Below are 20,025 nucleotides of genomic sequence, written 5' to 3' on the forward strand. Positions count from 1 at the left end.
TGTATCGACCTCATTATTGGCAATGGGCGATGAGTTTGGCCAATTCCAATCTGCTGACTGAAACGTTTTGCGCCCCGCAACGTGTGTTCACGTTAGCTTCGTTTTGAGACCTACTTTCCGAAACAGCATTGCTTAACAATACTATCTCGGCGTGACTTCAATGATGTGATATGCTTTAGCAGCCTGGTGCCATCTACGTGGTCGAAAGTGACAGCGGGAACTTATGTAGCTCCTTTGCCACGAATGTCAGAACGTTGTCAGGGTCGTGTACAATGTAAACATAAAAGAAAAAATAGCAATTAACGGTATGTAAATGAATTTATTGATTTTATTTAAATTTTACAAATAACTCTTAGTGAGGAATACAACTCATGGCTAGTTTTAAGTTTAAAGTTAAATAATATTTTTTATACCTATATACTCTAGTTGTTTTTACCCGACTGCGCCAGAAGCAGGGTTATGTTTTTCGAGTGTATGTATGTATGTATGTATGTATGTATAATTGTTTGGCACGCTCTGCAGCCTAAACGGCTTGATGGATTTTGATTTGAGAGGTGTCGTTAGACACGTATTTACTGTGACGCAGTGACACTGGATATATCAAAATAAAAAAAAACAAAATGACGGATTTTTGGCTCCAAATTCGAATATTTCTCACTGCAGCCTAAACGGCCACGGATTTTGACTTCAGAGGTGATCGTTAGATATCGTATTTACAGTGGTGACATCTGGATACGTGGCCAAAAGTAAAAAAACAAAATGGCAGTAACTTAATTAATATGTACTCTCTAGCCTTTGCCACGCTTTATATGTCGGTTTGATTCGTATCGTCAGGGTCGTGTACAATGTAAACACAAAAGAAAAAATAGCAATTAACGGTATGTAAATGAATTTATTGATTTTCCAAATAACTCTTAGTGAGGAATACAACTCATGGCTAGTTTTAAGTTTTAAGTTAAATAATATTTTTTTATACCTAAATAATCTAGTTGTTTTTACAAATATTTGAACATGAAAGTCTTTGTGGACTTGACAGTATTGATCTGTGCCAAACTCTCGGGTTTTGGCATCGGTGGGGGCGGTGGGGGTGGAGGTCCTGATTGGACACTATTAGTTACTGGCACTGGGTTTTGAATCTTAATACTGATATTTACAGGTTCACTATTTAAAATACGGGTTCCATATATTGAAACTGGAGGGCAAACTTCATAACCCAATTTGGCGTAAAAGTTTTCCTGCCCTTTTGTTGATAAATGAAGCATTTTTAATTTCAACATGCTTTTACAATATTCTTCAACTTGTCTCATTAGGTAGCTACCTAGTTTTTTGCCTCTCATAGATTTACTTATAACTACAGTTTCTATAAAACAGCTTTCTGGTATACTGGGTATTGGAGTCAATTTACAATGTCCCAGTAGGTGCTTTTTTTCATTGATGAGAATTAAACTGGTCGGCAAATTGTCGCATGATGCTTGAAGCGACATCATCCGAGCTGTCTCACTCCGTGGCCACTCATCGTTGATTAGTTCACAACATGGCTTCAAATACTGGGGGTTTTCGTGTAAACGTAATACTTGAAGGTCTTCTATGTCCATTTTTAAGTCTGAAAAGAAAGAATGGGTGTTTGGCAGTGTTTGGTAAAATTATAATTTTACTTTTGCAACCCAATCAATTCTCTGTCTTTGACAAGTGAATAACAAATTGACAATGACAACAAGCTCACAAATGTCAAAACTTAGATAGAGGTTATAATTTAAACTTTATATTTTTTCTACAGCTGCTGCTGTAAAATAGCTCTCAAACTATTCATGATAAAACAACCAAGAATACTTACAAATTAATCAAAATCCATTTCTAAAGCTATACTTCACATTGGCACGGAATTTGTGAACTTTATCTGGTAAATGTTTGATGCATATTGTGGTGAGCGGGGACGGGCACAAACTAACCTATTTATAGCTGTCACACGCATGTTCTAAGCAGTCACTACTGCAGAGCACGTCTGTTATAGTATGATCTAACTTATTACGACATTAAGAGTAAAAGTAGCTAAATATAATTTGATTAGATAATGCAGAATGCTCACAGACATTGCCTCTAATCTAGATCGACTTTGTTTTGCTTTCAGTTACTTATATGTTTCTGTAATATGATTAGAAAGAAATCATAAATAAAGTATAATATTCATGACTTACCATGCTTTTACTAAGGATGAAATAATTAAAGATTACGATTTTATTCTAAAATATAAACTTCACATTAAATTATACTCACTTACATTAATATTTGCTATCAATATCAGATTATACTCATATCAGTTATTCATCACATTTTATTGAAGTCATTGTTTCAAAATAAATTCTGACTAGTCTCATAAGTTTAACAATTGTAAACCCACCTATAGACTATACAATTGTATTCCATCAATATTTGATTTGGAAACATATTATAAAATATAGAAAATAAAATATAGAAAACTAAAATTCTTACAGAATAAATATTTTAATTTTATGTAAAAAATCCTAGCTGATGGTTTTCTGGGTACAGTAAAAAATTACAATAACATTAACATCTAATTTTTCAATTCTGATTTTGCAACAAGTACTTATAATCAGGTTTCCAAATACATGAAAACAATGTAGAACAGTTTTATGTTTGTATAATAGAAATAATATAATTCTGCAAAGTCGGTATATGGATGCTAAGTCTACTTCCTCGACTTTAGTTACTTAAGGTGATGTCAAATCCTTATTTAGTTGATACTTTCTGGACAGGTCATTGAGTCATGGATGCTGACGATGATGTACCTGCACTCTCTGCGGAGACATTCGCAGCCCTCCAGGAGTTCTATGCTGAGCAGCAGAAGCGACAGGAGATACTTGACAAGCTAGAAGCTGATAATAAGCTTAAAGAAAATATTCTGTTTGATGAAAATTGGGTAAGGAGATGTAATTGATAACACTCATGCATATTATTATTTTCTTTAAGCTAGTAGTCAATAGTATACTTTGTTCTAATTATAAATCACTCCCTTTTGGCTAATTGAACAGTATTCCAAATAGTGAAAATTAGAAATACAAATTATATCCTAACTCTACTTAGCAAATGAGCTAGACTTCTTGGTCTACATACCTGATTGATAGCAATAGTCTCATTTACTATGGGACTAGTAACTAGGGAAAAGCAACTAATCTTGACAGTTGCCATAACAACAGATTATATCGCTGTTACAGCAACTGAGCCAGTTCTGGTACGACGAGACAACAGTGCAGGCCCTAGTACGTGTCGTGGATAAGACACTGGGCGCAGGGGGGCGCGTAGCGCTCATTTCCTGCCCCACACTGTTCGTGCCAGTCAAGCGACAAGTGGGAGATAGGGCTACAGGTACACCACAGATTACACAGCTACAGCTTATTATTTATATCTATTATGGGTTTTGTAACTGAACTGTTTAAAACAGTGACAATTGTTACTTGAAACTAATCCAGCTTCTTTCTAAACTCAACTACTGAATCGATTTTCAAGGTTTAGTATAGATATTTTCATTTTATTTTATTATGTTCTGACTGACATTCATAAAGTGCAAAGGAAATTCAGTCCAAATTAAAATGAAGTATTACACATCCAGATAGATGAAGATAGGCAAAATATACCCCATACAATACAGTAATAATAATTAATACACTTTAATTTAATAATAACACTTACCATTAAATTTGTTTCCAGTGACGCTGTTAGAATACGACCGTCGTTTCGAAGTGCATGCTCCAGACTTTGTGTTCTACGACTACAACTGTCCAGACAAGTTGCCTCCAGAACTCCTTGGCTCCTACGACCTGGTGGTGGCAGATCCTCCCTTCCTCTCCGAAGAGTGCATCACTAAGACTTCACAGACTATTAAACTTATGGCCAAGGATAAAATAATAGTGTGTACAGGAGCCATAATGAAAGACAAAGTGAAGGAACTGTTAGGACTCAATTTGTGTGAGTTCCAACCTCATCATAGAAACAACTTGGCCAATGAATTCTCTTGTTACGCTAATTTCGAATTGGATGACATTTTGAGATGATTCTTTCATTTGTTTATTTATTTTTAAGTGTATCGGTGTAATGGCATTTATTGTCCTAAGTGTACAATATTTATACGAGTATGTTACTACATAATGTATACAACATAGTTGGCTAAGACAAGAATTAAAATATAAATAAATATTTAAGAAAGATTTTTTACTCTTTTTATTTATTAGTGACATAACATCTGTGGTAAGCAATCGCCGACGCCCATGGACACCCGAAAAACTAGAGGCGTTACAAGTGCGTTGCCGTCCATTTGGGGGTTAGGAATTGAAGGGTTGTTGGGGAATCGGGGATTGGGAAAGGGGGTAATTGGGCCTACACGACGCAAGCGTTGTTTCACGTCAGTTTTCTGTGAGACCGTGGTATTGCTCCGGCCGAGCAGGCCCATTCGTGCCGAAGCATGGCTCTCCCACACTTAATATTTGCTTAAATGTTCAAGAGTACATTCGGTCTATTTGAAATAATTTGAACCTGTAATGATAGATGAATAATAATAAATAAATTTTGACTTGTAACAGAGGATATCAAAGCAATAAAACAACACATTTGTAAAACATTCCCGTTTTATTGTTCATCTTAACAAAACTAATATATTTGTTACATTATGCTGGTAAACACTCAACTCTATTACTTCTCTCAATTTGATAATATTCATTGCAATTTATTAGTCTACGATTAAAATTATTAACAACCCAGGGACAGAAGTGTGACGACCTACCTTTACCCGACTATACAACAAAAGAGGGGTATTGTGTTTATTATGTACACAATAATTATTCAATTAGTTGAATATTATACTAATTAAAAATAAGCAAGGCGTCACACTAATTATCCGTAAAATACATATTTAATACATTTTTTCATATATAGTTAAATGTTTTTTTTTTTTTATTATCGAAGAATTAACTGAAGGATGGCGAATGTAATTCTATTTTTATTATTTCGTATTATGTAACAATCAAAACTCATTTAAAATTACTTTTTGAATGAAATCAGAGTTAAAATTCTAGTAGTTTTTTTTACTGCATATAGATAATATATTTTATTTCATTAATAGCTTAAACTGTTACATAAGACATTTTGTAATACATTAAAATTACTCAATACATCAATATATTTTTTTTCAATCCAGAGGCCTAATAGTCGTATTATTAAAATATCAATGGACACCATCATTTATTATTATTATTTAATAAATTCTTCACTTATCACTATTAAATAAATTATTGAATTCTATATTACAATTGCTGTTCAAATTGAGTGAAACATTTTGGTTTTAATACATGTATGTATGTATGGTTTGTATAACATTGCATATACTATATGTAAATTCTGAATATATATATTATTTATCTATTAAATGAAATAAAGCGAGTTGATTGGTTAAAATCTTGTCAAGTTAAGGTCAATTCAACCTTTCTATATTCCTATCCCTAATAATAACAAAAAAATGTAATTTGTACTAACAATAACATTAATCTTCATATGTAGAACTGAGGTCTTAGTACGAGTTTGTTTTACGTTTCAAGATCGAAACAAGAGCGCGTTCGGCGTTATGATTGGTTGGTTTACTGGCACCGGCCAATAAGAGCGTCGAAAGCGCTATCGTTTCGTTTTCGTAACATAAAGCAAACTCGTACTACTGCGATAGAACAAATAAAACTTTTCAGTAAAACATTGATGCACAACAAAATTTATGAATTTTATTTTGTGAAAACAAGCTCTCTAGTCGTCAGAACTGTAAGAACACATTCAACCTTAACGTCTTAGTTATAAAGTTGAAAATATATTGACGAAATGTGCTGTTTATCCATATTATTGTATCCCCTAATGATAAGTGATACCCACAACACCGGAGCAGTCACAAGTGTGTTGCCGGTTTATTAAAAAGGTCAGTGTTACATTTCAAGTTGTTGAGTTACAGCAAAAGAAGTTTTTTTTTTTTATTTATATACTTTAATTAATTATTTATTTATTATAACTATCTACAAGGCCGTATTATCCTAGTCCAAGTTGGCTGACAAGCCAGTTTTTTTTTAATATAATATATTTTTTTATATTCCATTTAAACTAACTAAAGTTGAAATAAATACTTAGACAAGATGCATTGAGGCTCATAGCGAAATTAGGCCTTATGTCAATAGAAATAAGACTTGTTATTAACGAAAATATAGATTTAACTATATAAGACAGTATAATAAGTCAAACGAAACTAATTTACAGGAAAAAAATTGCATCTATTTTGTGCATTTATATTAAAAACATAAAATCCTATTGTGTATGTGTGTATGTACCTATTTGAACTCGAAAACGACTGGATAGATATTGATAGCGTTTTTTTCTAAATGCTATTCTAGTACATCTGGTCAGTTTAGTAAAATAATAATCTCACGATAGTCTAGTACGCATGCGTAATGGCTTTCCGTTAAATTTGAAAGCTCAAAGAAGCAATACCGTCGCGAGATTTTTAGTTATTATAACTATTTTAGTTAAGTTAACATTAACCACCGTACTTAGAGTCAATTTAATGGTTACTCAACCCAGTCCTTAGCAATTATTAGTTTATTTTATTTAATCTTTAATGCATACAATACAATTAAATAGTACATAAGGTAATAATAATTATCAGGGCTATGGACAACCGCAAGGGATACTGGCCTGACCCAGGGTATGTAACGGGGTCGTTTTTAGTCAGCAAGAGTCTGACACTCTCTCTTGGTCCTTATTAGAGTCATTTGACGATTTCCGCCCTTCAAAAAAGTTCTTAGCAATTTTGTTGTTTGGAACAAAATGTAAGGAATAATTAAAGTAATCATTAACAGTCTCTGAGTACGGCGCTAAACAAGATTAAGTTTAACTAAAACGAAAAGATTTGTCTATAAGAAAGTAATTAGTTAAAACGATAATTATTTCAACTATGATCACAACCTGACTCAGTTATGTATCAACTAGATTGTCTTTTTAATAGTCACAGGTTGGAGTAATGTGAGCTGCGGACAACGTAAAAGGTTACCGGGGCTCCGCCTCAAAGCAGGAGAAGGGTGATTCTTCAAAAAAGTCACAAAAAGTTAACGGCGTCATTATCCTCACCCGAAAGTTAACAATTCTGGCGATTGAAACACAAAATTTGGTTTCAATAAATTAAGCTGTGACACTGCTCTCAACCAATCAAATATAAATAAGGATGACAATAAGCTACCATGATGCTTAATAACGCGGGAGAATAATGATTTGTTAAATAAAAGTTAAAGTTTTTTGAAGAATCACCCAGAAGGAACGGGGTGGTTTTTAGTCAGTAAGAGTCTGACACTCCCTCCCGCCGCACCCAAGGCAGAAGAAGTCATTGGATGATTTCCCCCCTCAAACTAAAGGTTGGAGTAATGTGAAATAATAATAAATATAAACCGAGTGGCCATTTGTTACCACCCCTAGTCTTCCCGATAAATAAGTACACATTAGACAGAGACTAGGCAGCAGCGCTCTCTGATAAACCTGTACCCTTAGTACGAGTTTGCTTGACGTTGAATGAAAACGAAACGAGAACGCGTTCGGCGCTCTGATTGGCCGTTGCGAATGAACCAACCAATCAGCAGAGCGCCGAACGTAAAATTAACTCGTACTAAGCCTTCTGAACCTGCCACCTGTCTGCAAATCTTCTTATGTAGAGGAGGCCTATAGTCCAAAGTAACTGAGTTACTATAAAAACTATATATTATGTGTATGTTTAACTGATATACATATGTACATTTATTCGTAGCTAAAGATAAAATCTATATTTTTCTATGAATGGTCAATATTAAAATAGTTCTATGTGTATGTATCTACGTATGTATATGAAAGTTCAAATCTGTATAATATATAAAGGGGTTTGTAGTGAAATAGGTAAGTATTTGTGACATATATAATTATGTTCTCACAAAAATTAAGGAAGAAATTGTAGTATTTTGAGACACAAATAATTTTAAAATTTCAACGATTTTTTTAAAATTACTTTATGTGTTCCTTCTGTCAGATTTTGCAGTTAACAAATAAAAGTTAAACAATTAAATTAAATTTATAATATGCTGCAATTTGCAATGAGCAACGAAATGTGTTAGATTCTTTACATATATATCGAGAATCACTTATAAATTCCGCATTAGATATATTGTCTCCTTAATTTTTGTTAGAAGTTCAATTGAAATCTACTAATACTTCTATAGCAATATGTTGTGTTTGTCAAGATATACATATACGAATCTATTAGAAAAATATATATATGAGATAAAACAGTTTCCTAATAATTGAATGGTAAGGCCTACTTGGTACGATGGTTAAATATTTATTGTCTAATGAAGATACTGAAATGTCTTCAAACTTACAGCCCGTTTCATATACGCTGGATAGCCACTATTTATTAGATAAATTGTAATTGAAAAGCGTATTTAGACACCACTGACAAACGGCGAAGGAAAACATCGGGAGGAAAACTGATCTTATAATATCTAATTACAACTTTGAATCGCCAACCCGCATTGTGCAAGCCTGGTGATTAATTAACTTAAACCTTCTCCGTGCGAGAAGAGGCCTTTGGTCAGCAGTGGCCACTTATAGGCTGTTGATGTTGATGGAATTGGAAGTGTAAATAGTAAGTGCGTTGCCGGCCTTTTGAGAGTTAGGACACTGGGGAATTAGGCCTCCGGTAACTTCACTCGCACACAACGCTTTCTGTGCAGTCGCACACAACGCTTGAAATGTTTCACGTCGGTTCTCTGTGAGGCCCTGGTATCAGTCGAATTCGTGTTGAAACAGGCCCCTAACCTGTGCCCTTAGTACAAGTCCGGTTTACGTTCGTTCAACGCAAAGCAAACTCGTACTGAGGGTACTTCTGTCTCCTGAACTCTTTAATCTAAGCAAAACACTAGCACCTCTCTCTTATAAGTATCTACCTGATATTTTAACTGGTAGCTAATTGGGTAGATAGTGGCTATCCAGAGCCTTAGAAAACGGAAAGCAATGTGTTTATTTTGTGTATCTTATAGCGGCAGTCAAGGTGTTTAAAGATTTTACGAAGCTACACTTTGGAACGAGCACCTAGCTTCACTGACAGACAATTCAATTTGTTTCAAAGGAGCCTAAAGGTACGCGTCCACAGGCCCGCATTGTACGCATCCTATATGACGTCATCAGTACGCATCGCATGTGGTTCTTACGATGCGGATCAGTGGACGCAGTTGTATAAGTTTCTATACAAGGCAAACTAAAATCCGTTGCGTGCGATGCGTGGGATGCGTACGATGCGGGCCTGTGGACGCTAACCTTAATTAAGGGTTATGTGAAATATGCTTTGAATTTAACTTTGACTTATTAGAGGTACAATTGCTTACTTCACATTCCCAGACCTCCTTTTAGATTTGTTTATTGAATAAAATAGTTTTGTCATCCAACTATTTAAATACTTTTGTTGATAGAATCAGAAAATAATTATATTCAGTAACATAATATAATACTATAGAGACGTTTAAATTCTAGTACATAGAATACCATTTTCAATGTGTCGAAGGAAATGAGTTGACATTTTCAATAATAATTCTATTTTACGCTAAATTTTATTATGCCGAGCGAAATTTATACAAAGTGAAAATTCGTTTCGAGTCGTCAGAAATGAAAATAAATAAATATCACAAAATCATAAAATGTCTGAAATTCTAGAATATAAAGTAACATACAAAATGACTATCCGACAGCAAATATCAGAGGTCTTAGTACGAGTTTACGTTAGATCGAAACGAGAACGCGTTCGGCGCTCTGATTGGTTGGTTCGTTCGCGCCGGCCAATCAGAGCACCGAACGCACTCTAGTTTCATTTTCGTTCAACGTAAAGCAAACTCATACTAAGGCTACAGAATAAGATTAAAGCGAGAAGACAATAATAATATTACAACAAAAATAAGAATTAAACTAAAAAATTGTGCATGTTAGTTGCTAACACTAAATAATAAGAACAATAACACGAATCATACGTTCAGTACAATTTTTTATATCTATAAATTTATTATAACTACAATCTATTTATAATTTATATGTCGAACCGTCCTGAGTACGGATGAACCTCATTAGAACTCGCCTCGTACAAAAATATATATTACGTCAATTTGGGTGCTTTATACAGGGTGCTCTTACATATAGAGACACCGTGTGGACTCTAACTAGCTTTATATATGGTGATACATTTTAGAGAGGGCTAAAAACTACAGGATTTTGAAGAATTTTCTCTACTTTCTTTTAACTTGCGATAGTCAGTAGATGTGGCTCTATTCTCTGATAGTACCAAAGTCTCAATATCTGATACGTTACATTCTTCTACTACACAGATAGCAGTCATTATCACCCTGTATTAAAACCATCATCTAATTAATCTACATACATTTTCCAACCGCCCACCGTGTGACACAATCTTTAAACAATACTATTGGAAAATCTTCGCTAGTCAACATAAAAAATAAAATATGTATAGCTACTTAGGTCACCGTCCACAGTAAAAGGCAGTGAATCAACTCGGGTAAAACTTAGCTAATGTTAGTATTATTCTAGAGATGTTGATTTACTGCATTCTTGGGTAAACAAAAGCACAAATATATGGACATTTGATGCCTTTTGTGACATATTTATGCACCTGGATCCCTTCGCGGGTGTCTCTACGTGTAAAATGTTCGGATGTCCTCTAACAAGATAGTTAAATAAAAGCTAAACATTGCACAAAATATACAAATCATCGATTTATTTTTGTAACAGGGATCAGGAATAAACTATTTAATAATCCATCACATAGAACACACTAAAGAAAAGCCTTAAATTTTACCAATCTATGTACGGTGAATGGTTAAATGACGTCATAATATATAAGTACTGTGACGTAACAAACTGTCAATGCAACAATGCAATGTATGCATATATCAAAATAGGTTTTTAATAACTTGATAGCCTAAATAATACGTTTCTAATGATTATTTCTGCATCTATGTGACAGAATATTTTTTTGTTATCCATTATCCCTATTACAAAACTATTATGTTCCTTAAATCTGCTATAAAATTAGTGTAGTCAAATTATAAGAAAAATTGGTACTATGTCTTTGTATAATATATTCAGCGATGTATCTTAACCATGTTTACTCTACTTTCAGACCCTCGCTTGAATAACTTAATAAATGGTCGATGACTGGGCAAAACGAAGTTCATTATAAAAAACGAATTATAAGTCACAAATAATTAATACTTACTGCAAAATTCATAACGTTGTGTTTCATAGATTCGTCAATTGAATTTGACTTTTACTACTTCATTCAAAGGCATATTATAATTTGCATATCCACCAAAAATATACATACTTTTGCAAAATACAACCTGCCTTTTTAATATCAACCTTACATCCTCGACATAGGATACAAATTCATTTGAAGAAAGTTTAAAGTTTAAATCCCCGTTCATCAACCAAAATATTCACGTTTACAATGGACAAAACAAAAGTTAGATAAAAAGACAACATATAGTGATAACATGAGACAACACAACATTAAAATATAATGAAAATTACTAATCAAATGTCTTTTATACATGGAATATATTAACTGTCAAAGTATCGTCCGCCATATTGCTAAGATGTCAATGTCTAATCGAATACAGCTTTATTTTAATAAATGAAATATGCATAGCGAATGGATCGCGACTTCAAAAACTATAATTACTACATAGTATAAAACAAAGTCGCTTTGTCTGTCCCTATGTCCCTTTGTATGCTTAAATCCTTAAAACGCAACGGATTTTTATGTGTTTTTTTTAATAGCTAGAGTGATTCAATAGGAAGGTTTATATGTATAATACATACATAATATATCACCATAGCAACCATCCATTGAATTAAGATCTTTCTTTTTTTTTAATGTCATTTAAAAAGAGTATAGTGATATAAAAGGAATCCTTTTTGTTATAATGTACTTCTTTAATAATATACAAACATACATTTTACTTTATACAACTTTGAAACATGTATTTCATATTAAAATAAAACTGTAGTTATGCTATGCAAGTTCAATATTGATTTAGCAATATATGAATAACTTTTCAATCACTATTCATACAGAAAACATTTATATTGCCGTTACTATTTACAAATAGCTGACATTCGGTTAATCAAGTGTATAACTGCAATAATTCAATCAAAATTTTAACTAAAATAACACCAATTATTATAACAATAGAGTTCAAATTAATAAATTAATGTTTACTTTTGACGGCATAGCATTATTAAATTAAATTACACATCGCTTTGAGAAGACGTCTCGCAGAGTAAAGAAATTATAAAGAAATAAATGTTTTCGCTAAAAGCATAATTACAATTTTGTCGTGAATAAGTATAATTTTAAAGAAAGCAATGCACAGCAAAATCTGCCGGAGTTTTAACAAGCTAAAATTTGGCATTTTTCTTTACTAAATAATGTACTTTTTTCACACGAAAACTTTAATATTTTAATGTCTAATTGCCTTTCTCAAGAGTCATTTAATGATTACTTAAACTATTCCTTAGTAACGATTTTGTACTGAAAACAATTACTACGGACTGGGTTAAGTAATCATTAAATGTCTCTGAGTGCGTCAGTTACCCATGAGCTGCAAAACTAGTAGAGCTTTTCTAGTTCATTTAGTCATGTCTCGCGATAGTCATTATAAAAATGTATCTAAGTCGCGAAGCTAAAATATTGTCAAAGTATTACTAGGCCGTAACAAGTATAGGACTTTAGGACATTAGGCCTTTGTCAATGAACACAAATGGTCGTATCAAATAGTCAGATTTCGTTTTTGGAAGACATTTTTGCACTACATAGATGGCGCTAGTGTAGCTTTAAGTCTTATTCGCCCGAATATTGAAATGCTACTCAATTTTAAGTTGTACTTAAATATCATGCTATCTCTGTCATTTTATAAAGAATTGATAGGGATAGAACTAGTTTCGAGAGCGACTTAAAATTGAGTAGCGTTTGAGTATTCGGACAATTGGCTCCAATTGGTTTGATATCTCGTATATTTTTTTATAGCACAGAAGGCTAAGGAGTCAACTTGTGGTAAGGATATTTTAGTAAATGGAACAGATCAGCTGTTCAACTTATTTCAATCTGTCTTATTTGAACCTTATTGTTTTAGAGTTTAGGTTTAAAATGCAATGCATTGTCTGTCTGTCAGTCAGTGTTTATGTCCCTTTATTGGTCAATAGAGCTTATGCTACACTAGCGATCCTACTACCAAAGTCAGACATGATACCCTTCATCATGATATAATAGAATTTTAAATATTTTTACGTTATCATCGTGTGACGTTAACAATAGTGAACACAAGCATTTCATATATTTTTTTAACATCGTGATCTCAACTGCGATCCCCAAGCCTGCCAAGCGTGGAGATTTGAAACACTGACAAAATTTTATGTGAATTTATTTAATAACATTTTCTTAAAATACCTTTTTAAGGTAATTAACAAGTTTAGTCTGCGAGACGCCTCCAGTAAAGCAGTAACACTCGATAAAGGACACCCTTGGGTTAGTAATTGATTGCACGCGACGCGCACTGTACGCCATGACACTTAAACCACCTTGTTTTATTTAAACTTTATATTGAACTCTGTTGCAACCACCTTAAAGTGTATATTGAAAATAATTTTGTCACTTTGCGGATTATTTATAGTCAGAGGACTTAGTACAAGTTTGATTTTTATATATAACGAGATCGAAACGATAGCGGTCGGTGCTCTGATTGGTTGGTTCATTTCTCACTAGTCAATCAGAGCGTCGAACGCGCTCTCGTTTCGATTACTTTAAACGTAAAGCAAACTCGTACTAAGGGTACTGTTACAAATTATGAGAAGATATTTATGACATTTTGGCCTGATTTTAATTGTTTTTTATTTCACGTACAGTCTGCGCAGTTATTTGACTAAGAAAGTAAAGATTGCATCAATTCAGATTACAGTAGCTTTTGTTACATTAAACTATATGTCTTTGAAAGAAGCCATATTTTTAAGCCTTGGTCGGTACAGTAGCCAAATAATGTATACTGTCTCTGTACCAAATAGCTGTGCAGACTGAACTTATGAAATTACCGTTTGGGTAGTGCGAACAATTTTATAGTTACTAAAAGATAGCGATTTCTTCTCGGTGGTTGATTCTTTTTAACTTCATGTTACCTACAAAATTGGCGTTTTGTTGCTAGTGGCTAGCATATATTGACGCGGTGTGAAGCTGGTGGCTAGTGGTGGTTACTGTTGTCCCCGGGGCGGGCGCAGCGCCCGGTAGAGCAGTATGGCGGCGAGCGCTATGGCGGCCAGCGCCAGCGCGGCGGCGGCGGCCAGCGCGTGCAGCAGCGCGCGCAGCGTGCCGCCCAGCGCGCGCCACGTGCACGGGGCGAGCGGGGCCCGACATCATCCTGTACCACACTTACCGCTCTCGAACACTCCCTGTGGGGAAACTACCAATGTCAATACAACGTGTAACAAAAAGAGGGTATACATATCAATTGCACGGCTTCTAGATAACATAACAAACGATACGGGAAGGGTTTTTTAAACTCATGTTTTCATGGTACCAAGTTATGAATTTTTCAAATCGCGCCGCCGCGTGATTCAAAATTAGGTAGACAGGTACTAGGCGATCAGATTGACAGAAGAAATGTTTCGTCATATTAGCGAGTGATCCCTGTAGTGTTGTGACATGTTTGTATGATTTAAAATCAAGAACCATGCGATACCAAGTATTTGGTACAAATTTTTTTTTTATCGTATTTTAAGCTGAAACTTCGTGTAGAGACTCTACTATTCAACCTGTATTCATCTGCCCTTCTTGATGTATATGGGTATTTTGTTACACGTTGTATACATAAAAAGAAGAAAGGGGAAAACCGTGATTTTTTTTAGGACATTCGTCATTCATGAAATATGTAAGTTCATGAGTATTTTGATCGTGTTGTGAAGACATGAAGTAAAATATTACGCGGCATACCTTCCGGAAGAAGGGCGAGAAGCTGACGAGCGCGTCCCGCGTGAGCGGGCGGTCGGGGTGGCGGAAGGGGCAGCGCGCGTCCCCCGCGGCGGCGGCCAGCAGGCGGCGCAGGAACTGCTCCAGCTGGCCGCGCCGCGCGCGCGCCACGCCCTCGCCCGCCCACAGCGTGCGCCCCGGGAACGGCAGACCCGACACCTGCACCGTGACTCTTTACTATACAGTACTCTCAACGGATCTTGGCAGGTCTGAACTACGTGCAGAAGGCTGCGCAATAAGTCTTTTTAGAACCAAATGGTGGCATGATGCGAGGTGCGGGGGTAGAGATTGATCTAGGCTAAAGATTGACCATTTCTAAATACAATTGATCCTTTACACTTATTGCGCAGCCTTCTGCACGTAGTTCAGACCTGCCAAGATCCGTTGAGAGTACTCTACACCATACTATCAGCAGTCACGACAGCTCAATGCTGACCATAGGACCCCGAAATAACTTACTGATAGGCCAGTTGGAAGCCACATTCAACCAGGAGCTTCTTGCGCCCTTAGACCACTAATTTTATTGGTTTTCTTCAAAGACACAAAAGTGCTATGATTGGTTGGTTCATTCGAAACGGCCAATCATAGCACGAAACGCGCAATCGTTTCGATTACTTTAAACGTAAATCAAACTTTTACTAAGGATACAGTTTATACGATGCCAATCTTGTAACCAAACTCATAGTAAGGATATCGTTCCTGATTGAGTATCACGAGCATTCTGACAAGCATAGGCATAGCCTATGAATTAGGATTGTTTTTTTTTTGGGGGGTTGGGGTTTCAACCCCCCCCCCTCCCCCGAGAAATGCGTACCTAGACATTACAGAGCGTTATTTTTCTAGTTAGCATAGTACATCCCCGTTTGGCAAAGGTTTGTATGACTTCGTTTATCTATGAATTAGTTTATTACATATTACATAATTTTTTTTTTTGTCATGTATGAAGGAAGCTTTTTTTTGTCACACATTTAATGTGTCGACTTTCTTGAACCCCTCCCGAAACTAAAACCTGGCTACGCCTATGCTGACAAGTGTGAAATGACTAAGTAGAAGCTGTGGTGAGGTCCGCTCATACTGTTGTGGTTCTTACCTCTAAAGACCACTACAGAACCAACTTGCACGGTTCTCTCACATTATCCTCTATTTCATTGTCTGGACTTTAAAAGAGACTATGACCTCTGAGTTTATTTCGGCATTTCTTCTCAGAGTAGTCAGATAGGAAATGCCGGCCTCATCTAGCTATTTGAAATATTGACGTGTAAAAGTGTTATTTTGTGACCTATTTACAGAAATAAATATCATTTATCATTTATTTATCATTTGTGTACCTTGTTGGGGTAGAGGCGGCGCATGGTGAGGTAGAGGTCCCGGAAGCGGCGGTAGCGGCGCAGCAGCAGCCAGCGGCAGCCCGCGCCCAGCTGGATGCGCACCTCGTACTCGTGGTGCGTCGACGCGCCCGCGCCGCGCGTCACCCAGCCAGGGATGCTCACTACCTCACCTGGGGGGGACCACACTGCTCATATTCAGGACTTTCACATTATTTTTGATCTATGAAAATACTTTTATATATTGATGAAAGTACTTATATATGATATTGTGTATGTTTTTATATTTTTTTAATGCATGATGTGACCTCCTATAATTGAGGAAGCACATAGTTTTAATATTGATTGTATTGTTATTAGTATTTTCAATGTGTATTCCTTGTTGGAGAACCTTAAATAAATAAACTTTTTTCAGGAGGAAAAGCATCCAATGACTTCTCCCGCCTTGGGTGAAACGTGAAGGAGTGTCAGACTCTTACTGACTAAAAAGCACCGTTCCTTTTCCTGCTTTTCGAGCCGGAGCCCCAGTAACCCGGTAGGTAGTCCGCAGCTCCGGAAGGTTTTAATTATAAGCATGGGTTCTAGGAGTATTATGTTTGTAAAAGCATCCACTAAAGAAAATAGAATAGTACAGATATAATACATTTGTATGTATAATACATATATAACTGCGACTAATCTTATAATACTGCAGAGGTTTGTTTGATTGAAAATTCTAATCTCCGGAAATACTAGTTTGAATGAAATGATTATTTTTGTGTTGGCTAGTCATAATTCATCGAGGAACGTTATAAATATATTTATAGGAGAAGAGTAGGAGCTCCGGGCGATAGTAGTTAGATGCTTGATAACTATTGCGAGAGATATTAAATTATTATTACATGCGGGAATTATTCGAGAAAAGCTCTACTAGTTACAAGTCAAATCGGAACCCCTATAAAGTCCTTGGCGACTTATTTCGCAAGATAACACTGTTTTGATCGAAGGTAGGCTTTAGTCAGAAAATATAAATAGAAAAAGAACTTACTAAAATCTATTGGATGTGATAAACCGGGACATATCGTGGGATCCTAGAACAAACAAAGCGAACCATTATAAAAACTTACAAAACAAAAGAAACTAGAACACACACTGTAGTACTTAAGGTTTATTTTTCAAAAATTCATACGAAGTAAGTCAAATTACCTCAAGCTGTTTAATTTATACATTAGATTTCCAACCTTACCATCTTGTAATAAAGTTGAAAATCGAACAAATTAGGATAGCTTTTTAAACTTCCTATAATAAGCAAAGTATTTAAATACTTCTCAATATACATACGGGTAACGATATGTCCCGGGCCGGCGGGTCTCGGTCACAGTGTTCGATTCTGTCGAGTCGCCGATCGAGTCGGTCGAGTCGGTCGGTGGACTCGGTATAATCGGACCGGCCTCGACACCGTAACGGGTCCTCCCACGGCGGCTCGTGCGTTTCTCCCGGCAACTCGTCGTTGGACGTCGACACGTTATCCGAACCTTCTAGCTCTTGTTCTTTTAACCTGGGTTTAGGAAAATTAATACAAAAATGTTATTCACTTACAAAAATTCCTACGATGTCAGGGAGACTTTCAAAATCATCCAATGAATTCTCCCGCCATGAGTGAGGCGTGAGAGAGTATCAAACTCTTACTGACTAAAAATCACCCCGTTTCTTCCCCTTCTTTAAGCCGAAGCCCCAGTAACCTGTTACGTTGTCCACAGCTACGGCTCTGACGTTAGAAACCTATGCTCTGAGCATCACCTCTACATAAGGAAGTTTGCAATAATTTCTGCATATTTGCTCCTTTTTAAACCATCATTTATCGGAGAGCGAGAAACTTAGTTTTATTTATCCATAAATGTCTTGCTTTTTGTCGTTCACGTTAAATTGTCATTTAAACTAATATAAATAATGTAAGTAGTAGGTTACAAACCTGTGTAACAAGGGGTCCTCAACATGTCCGTTCTCACTAGGCGGCTCCTCAGTAGCGATCTGCATGTCACTCTCGGAGAGTGTGAGGGAGGGAGTCTCCTGTATGGGAGTGACCATCATGGGCCGCCGCGACTGGTTGTCGAAGAACGAGTACTGGAGCGCCATCTCTAGGCGCACGTATTTCTTTTGGAGTTCTTGTAGGACCTGGGGATTGGTTGGGATTATTGTCAAAGTATGCTAAAGACTTAAGAGAAAGAGACGCAATGCAGACGCGATCTTTGTTGTGAACAAATTAAGTAGAGATGATAAGAAGGTATTTTGAAGACAGATTTTTATTTTAAACTACCATTTTTAAAAAATAGTTGGGGACACTGTTATTTTGATTTTATTTAATTAATCATAGATCTAAATTAATAGGCTACGGCTCACGGTTTAATCTATACTTAGCTTTAGTTAGGTGTCTATCTATAAACACTGTATCACTTTTCTGTAATATGCACTTAAATGTTGAGTGATTAACAAACAAATAAGGGTGAGATGGTGATGTTCTTTTTGCGCCATATATGCTTTTTTTTATCAATTATTTATGTTAATTTCTTTTGTAATCGGTACAAATAAACTTTTCTTTCTTTCTTTCATGGGCACTTGAAACTGTGTGTAATGGCAAGACGCAATAGACCATGGGTGGCCAACTTATATGTACTCGCGATCGACTTTTTTTCCTAAAAGGTCCTCGCGATCGACCATTTATACAAAATATTTATGTGTACACATACTTTAGTACCAAACATATTGAAGTTTTTTCTTAATTTCTGGTCCGCGATCGGTCAAAAATGCTCTCGGCATCGACCGGTCGATTGCGATCAACCTGTTGGCCACCTCTGCAATAGACCGTTAAATGAAGCCTTAACTAGAAACAACAAGGTACCGCGATCTGCCGATTGAGTTCCTCCTTGGAGCAGTCGTTCTCCAGCGATGATATGACGAGCATCTTCTGCGAGGCGATGCGGGAACACAACCGCTGCATGGCGCGTAGGGCCTCCACCTCTGTCACCTGACGACGACCTGGTTTGCCCTCGCCTGTTCAAATTAATAACAATTTAAGACTGGTAACACGTTTGTAGATCTTCTGTGAGTGTAGGTATCTATAACCGATACTGATTGCTTACCATAAGCTGTTTGCACAGAAATAATGTAGCTAGACTTTGTATTTATAATTGGTGGCCCTACTGGTGTTTAAAGTCTTCAAAATCCAAACATAAATCAAACTGGTAGGTGAAACTAAGACGTGACGAAAATATTATTACTTTAAACAAAAAGAAGAGGTGAAGAAGTGTTACGAAGTTGAACAAGACGCAACACGCTTTACAATAGCGCCATTTAACGCTTTTTATTAAACTTTTTACCACGCTTTAATACAAATACCTAAATTAATTATTATGTTATCGGCTTACTCACGTAACTGTTTGCCAATCTAGCAGCCAATCAAGCCATGCTAGCAACGCGACAATCGCCGAGTCGTGTGTCGCGGAATGCTGCTCATGAATAGCCTTATGGCTTGAAATTACTCGAGTTTCTCGTCAAACAGTTACGTGAGTAAGCCGATCAATA

At 35.9% G+C, this 20,025-nt stretch overlaps 3 protein-coding genes across 5 annotated transcripts in view; 1 reads left to right on the plus strand and 2 right to left on the minus strand.

Moving 5' to 3' along the window:
* Window positions 1-299: 299 nt before the first annotated feature.
* Window positions 300-2,042, minus strand: LOC118275415 (N-alpha-acetyltransferase 80). Of its 2 annotated transcripts, XM_050695433.1 has the most exons (3): window positions 1,835-2,042; window positions 977-1,603; window positions 300-413 (listed from the first exon to the last, which is right to left on the minus strand). In XM_050695433.1, the coding sequence occupies exon 2, from the start codon at window positions 1,593-1,595 to the stop codon at window positions 996-998; it is 600 nt and encodes a 199-aa protein (XP_050551390.1). In that variant the 5' UTR covers window positions 1,596-1,603; window positions 1,835-2,042; the 3' UTR covers window positions 300-413; window positions 977-995. The 2 variants fall into 2 exon arrangements, with proteins under 2 accessions (XP_050551390.1, XP_035449252.2); XM_035593359.2 differs by lacking the exon at window positions 300-413 and having other exon boundaries at window positions 873-1,603; window positions 1,835-2,041.
* LOC118275412 (EEF1A lysine methyltransferase 1) lies at window positions 1,708-4,223 on the plus strand. Of its 2 annotated transcripts, none has more exons than XM_035593351.2 (4): window positions 1,708-1,900; window positions 2,775-2,938; window positions 3,234-3,384; window positions 3,727-4,223. In XM_035593351.2, exons 2-4 carry the CDS (start codon window positions 2,786-2,788, stop codon window positions 4,068-4,070), a joined length of 648 nt encoding a protein of 215 aa, XP_035449244.2. In that variant the 5' UTR covers window positions 1,708-1,900; window positions 2,775-2,785; the 3' UTR covers window positions 4,071-4,223. The 2 variants fall into 2 exon arrangements, with proteins under 2 accessions (XP_035449244.2, XP_035449245.2); XM_035593352.2 differs by having other exon boundaries at window positions 1,715-1,745.
* Window positions 4,224-9,735: 5,512 nt separating this feature from the next.
* LOC118275396 (kinesin-like protein Klp98A) overlaps window positions 9,736-20,025 on the minus strand; it is a 49,804-nt gene continuing 39,514 nt past the window's right edge. Inside the window, exons 21-27 of the mRNA XM_050695428.1 lie at window positions 19,343-19,494; window positions 18,416-18,618; window positions 17,785-18,001; window positions 17,492-17,534; window positions 16,468-16,637; window positions 15,104-15,298; window positions 9,736-14,562 (exon numbers count right to left, since the gene is read on the minus strand). Of these exons, the coding sequence (XP_050551385.1) occupies window positions 14,527-14,562; window positions 15,104-15,298; window positions 16,468-16,637; window positions 17,492-17,534; window positions 17,785-18,001; window positions 18,416-18,618; window positions 19,343-19,494 (1,016 nt within the window). The 3' untranslated portion in view covers window positions 9,736-14,526. The remainder of the gene's footprint in view (window positions 14,563-15,103; window positions 15,299-16,467; window positions 16,638-17,491; window positions 17,535-17,784; window positions 18,002-18,415; window positions 18,619-19,342; window positions 19,495-20,025) is intronic.

Source organism: Spodoptera frugiperda, chromosome 8 (genome assembly GCF_023101765.2).
Source record: "Spodoptera frugiperda isolate SF20-4 chromosome 8, AGI-APGP_CSIRO_Sfru_2.0, whole genome shotgun sequence".
In the NCBI taxonomy this organism is placed as follows: Eukaryota; Metazoa; Arthropoda; class Insecta; order Lepidoptera; family Noctuidae; genus Spodoptera; species Spodoptera frugiperda.

Coding starts and splice junctions, on each gene's coding strand:
- LOC118275415 (XM_050695433.1), bottom strand. CDS start 1,595: ATGGACATAGAAGACCTTCAAGTATTACGTTTACACGAAAACCCCCAG.
- LOC118275412 (XM_035593351.2), top strand. CDS start 2,786: ATGGATGCTGACGATGATGTACCTGCACTCTCTGCGGAGACATTCGCA. Junction 2,939..3,233: donor TTCTGTTTGATGAAAATTGG/GTAAGGAGATGT, acceptor TCGCTGTTACAG/CAACTGAGCCAGTTCTGGTA. Junction 3,385..3,726: donor AGTGGGAGATAGGGCTACAG/GTACACCACAGA, acceptor ATTTGTTTCCAG/TGACGCTGTTAGAATACGAC.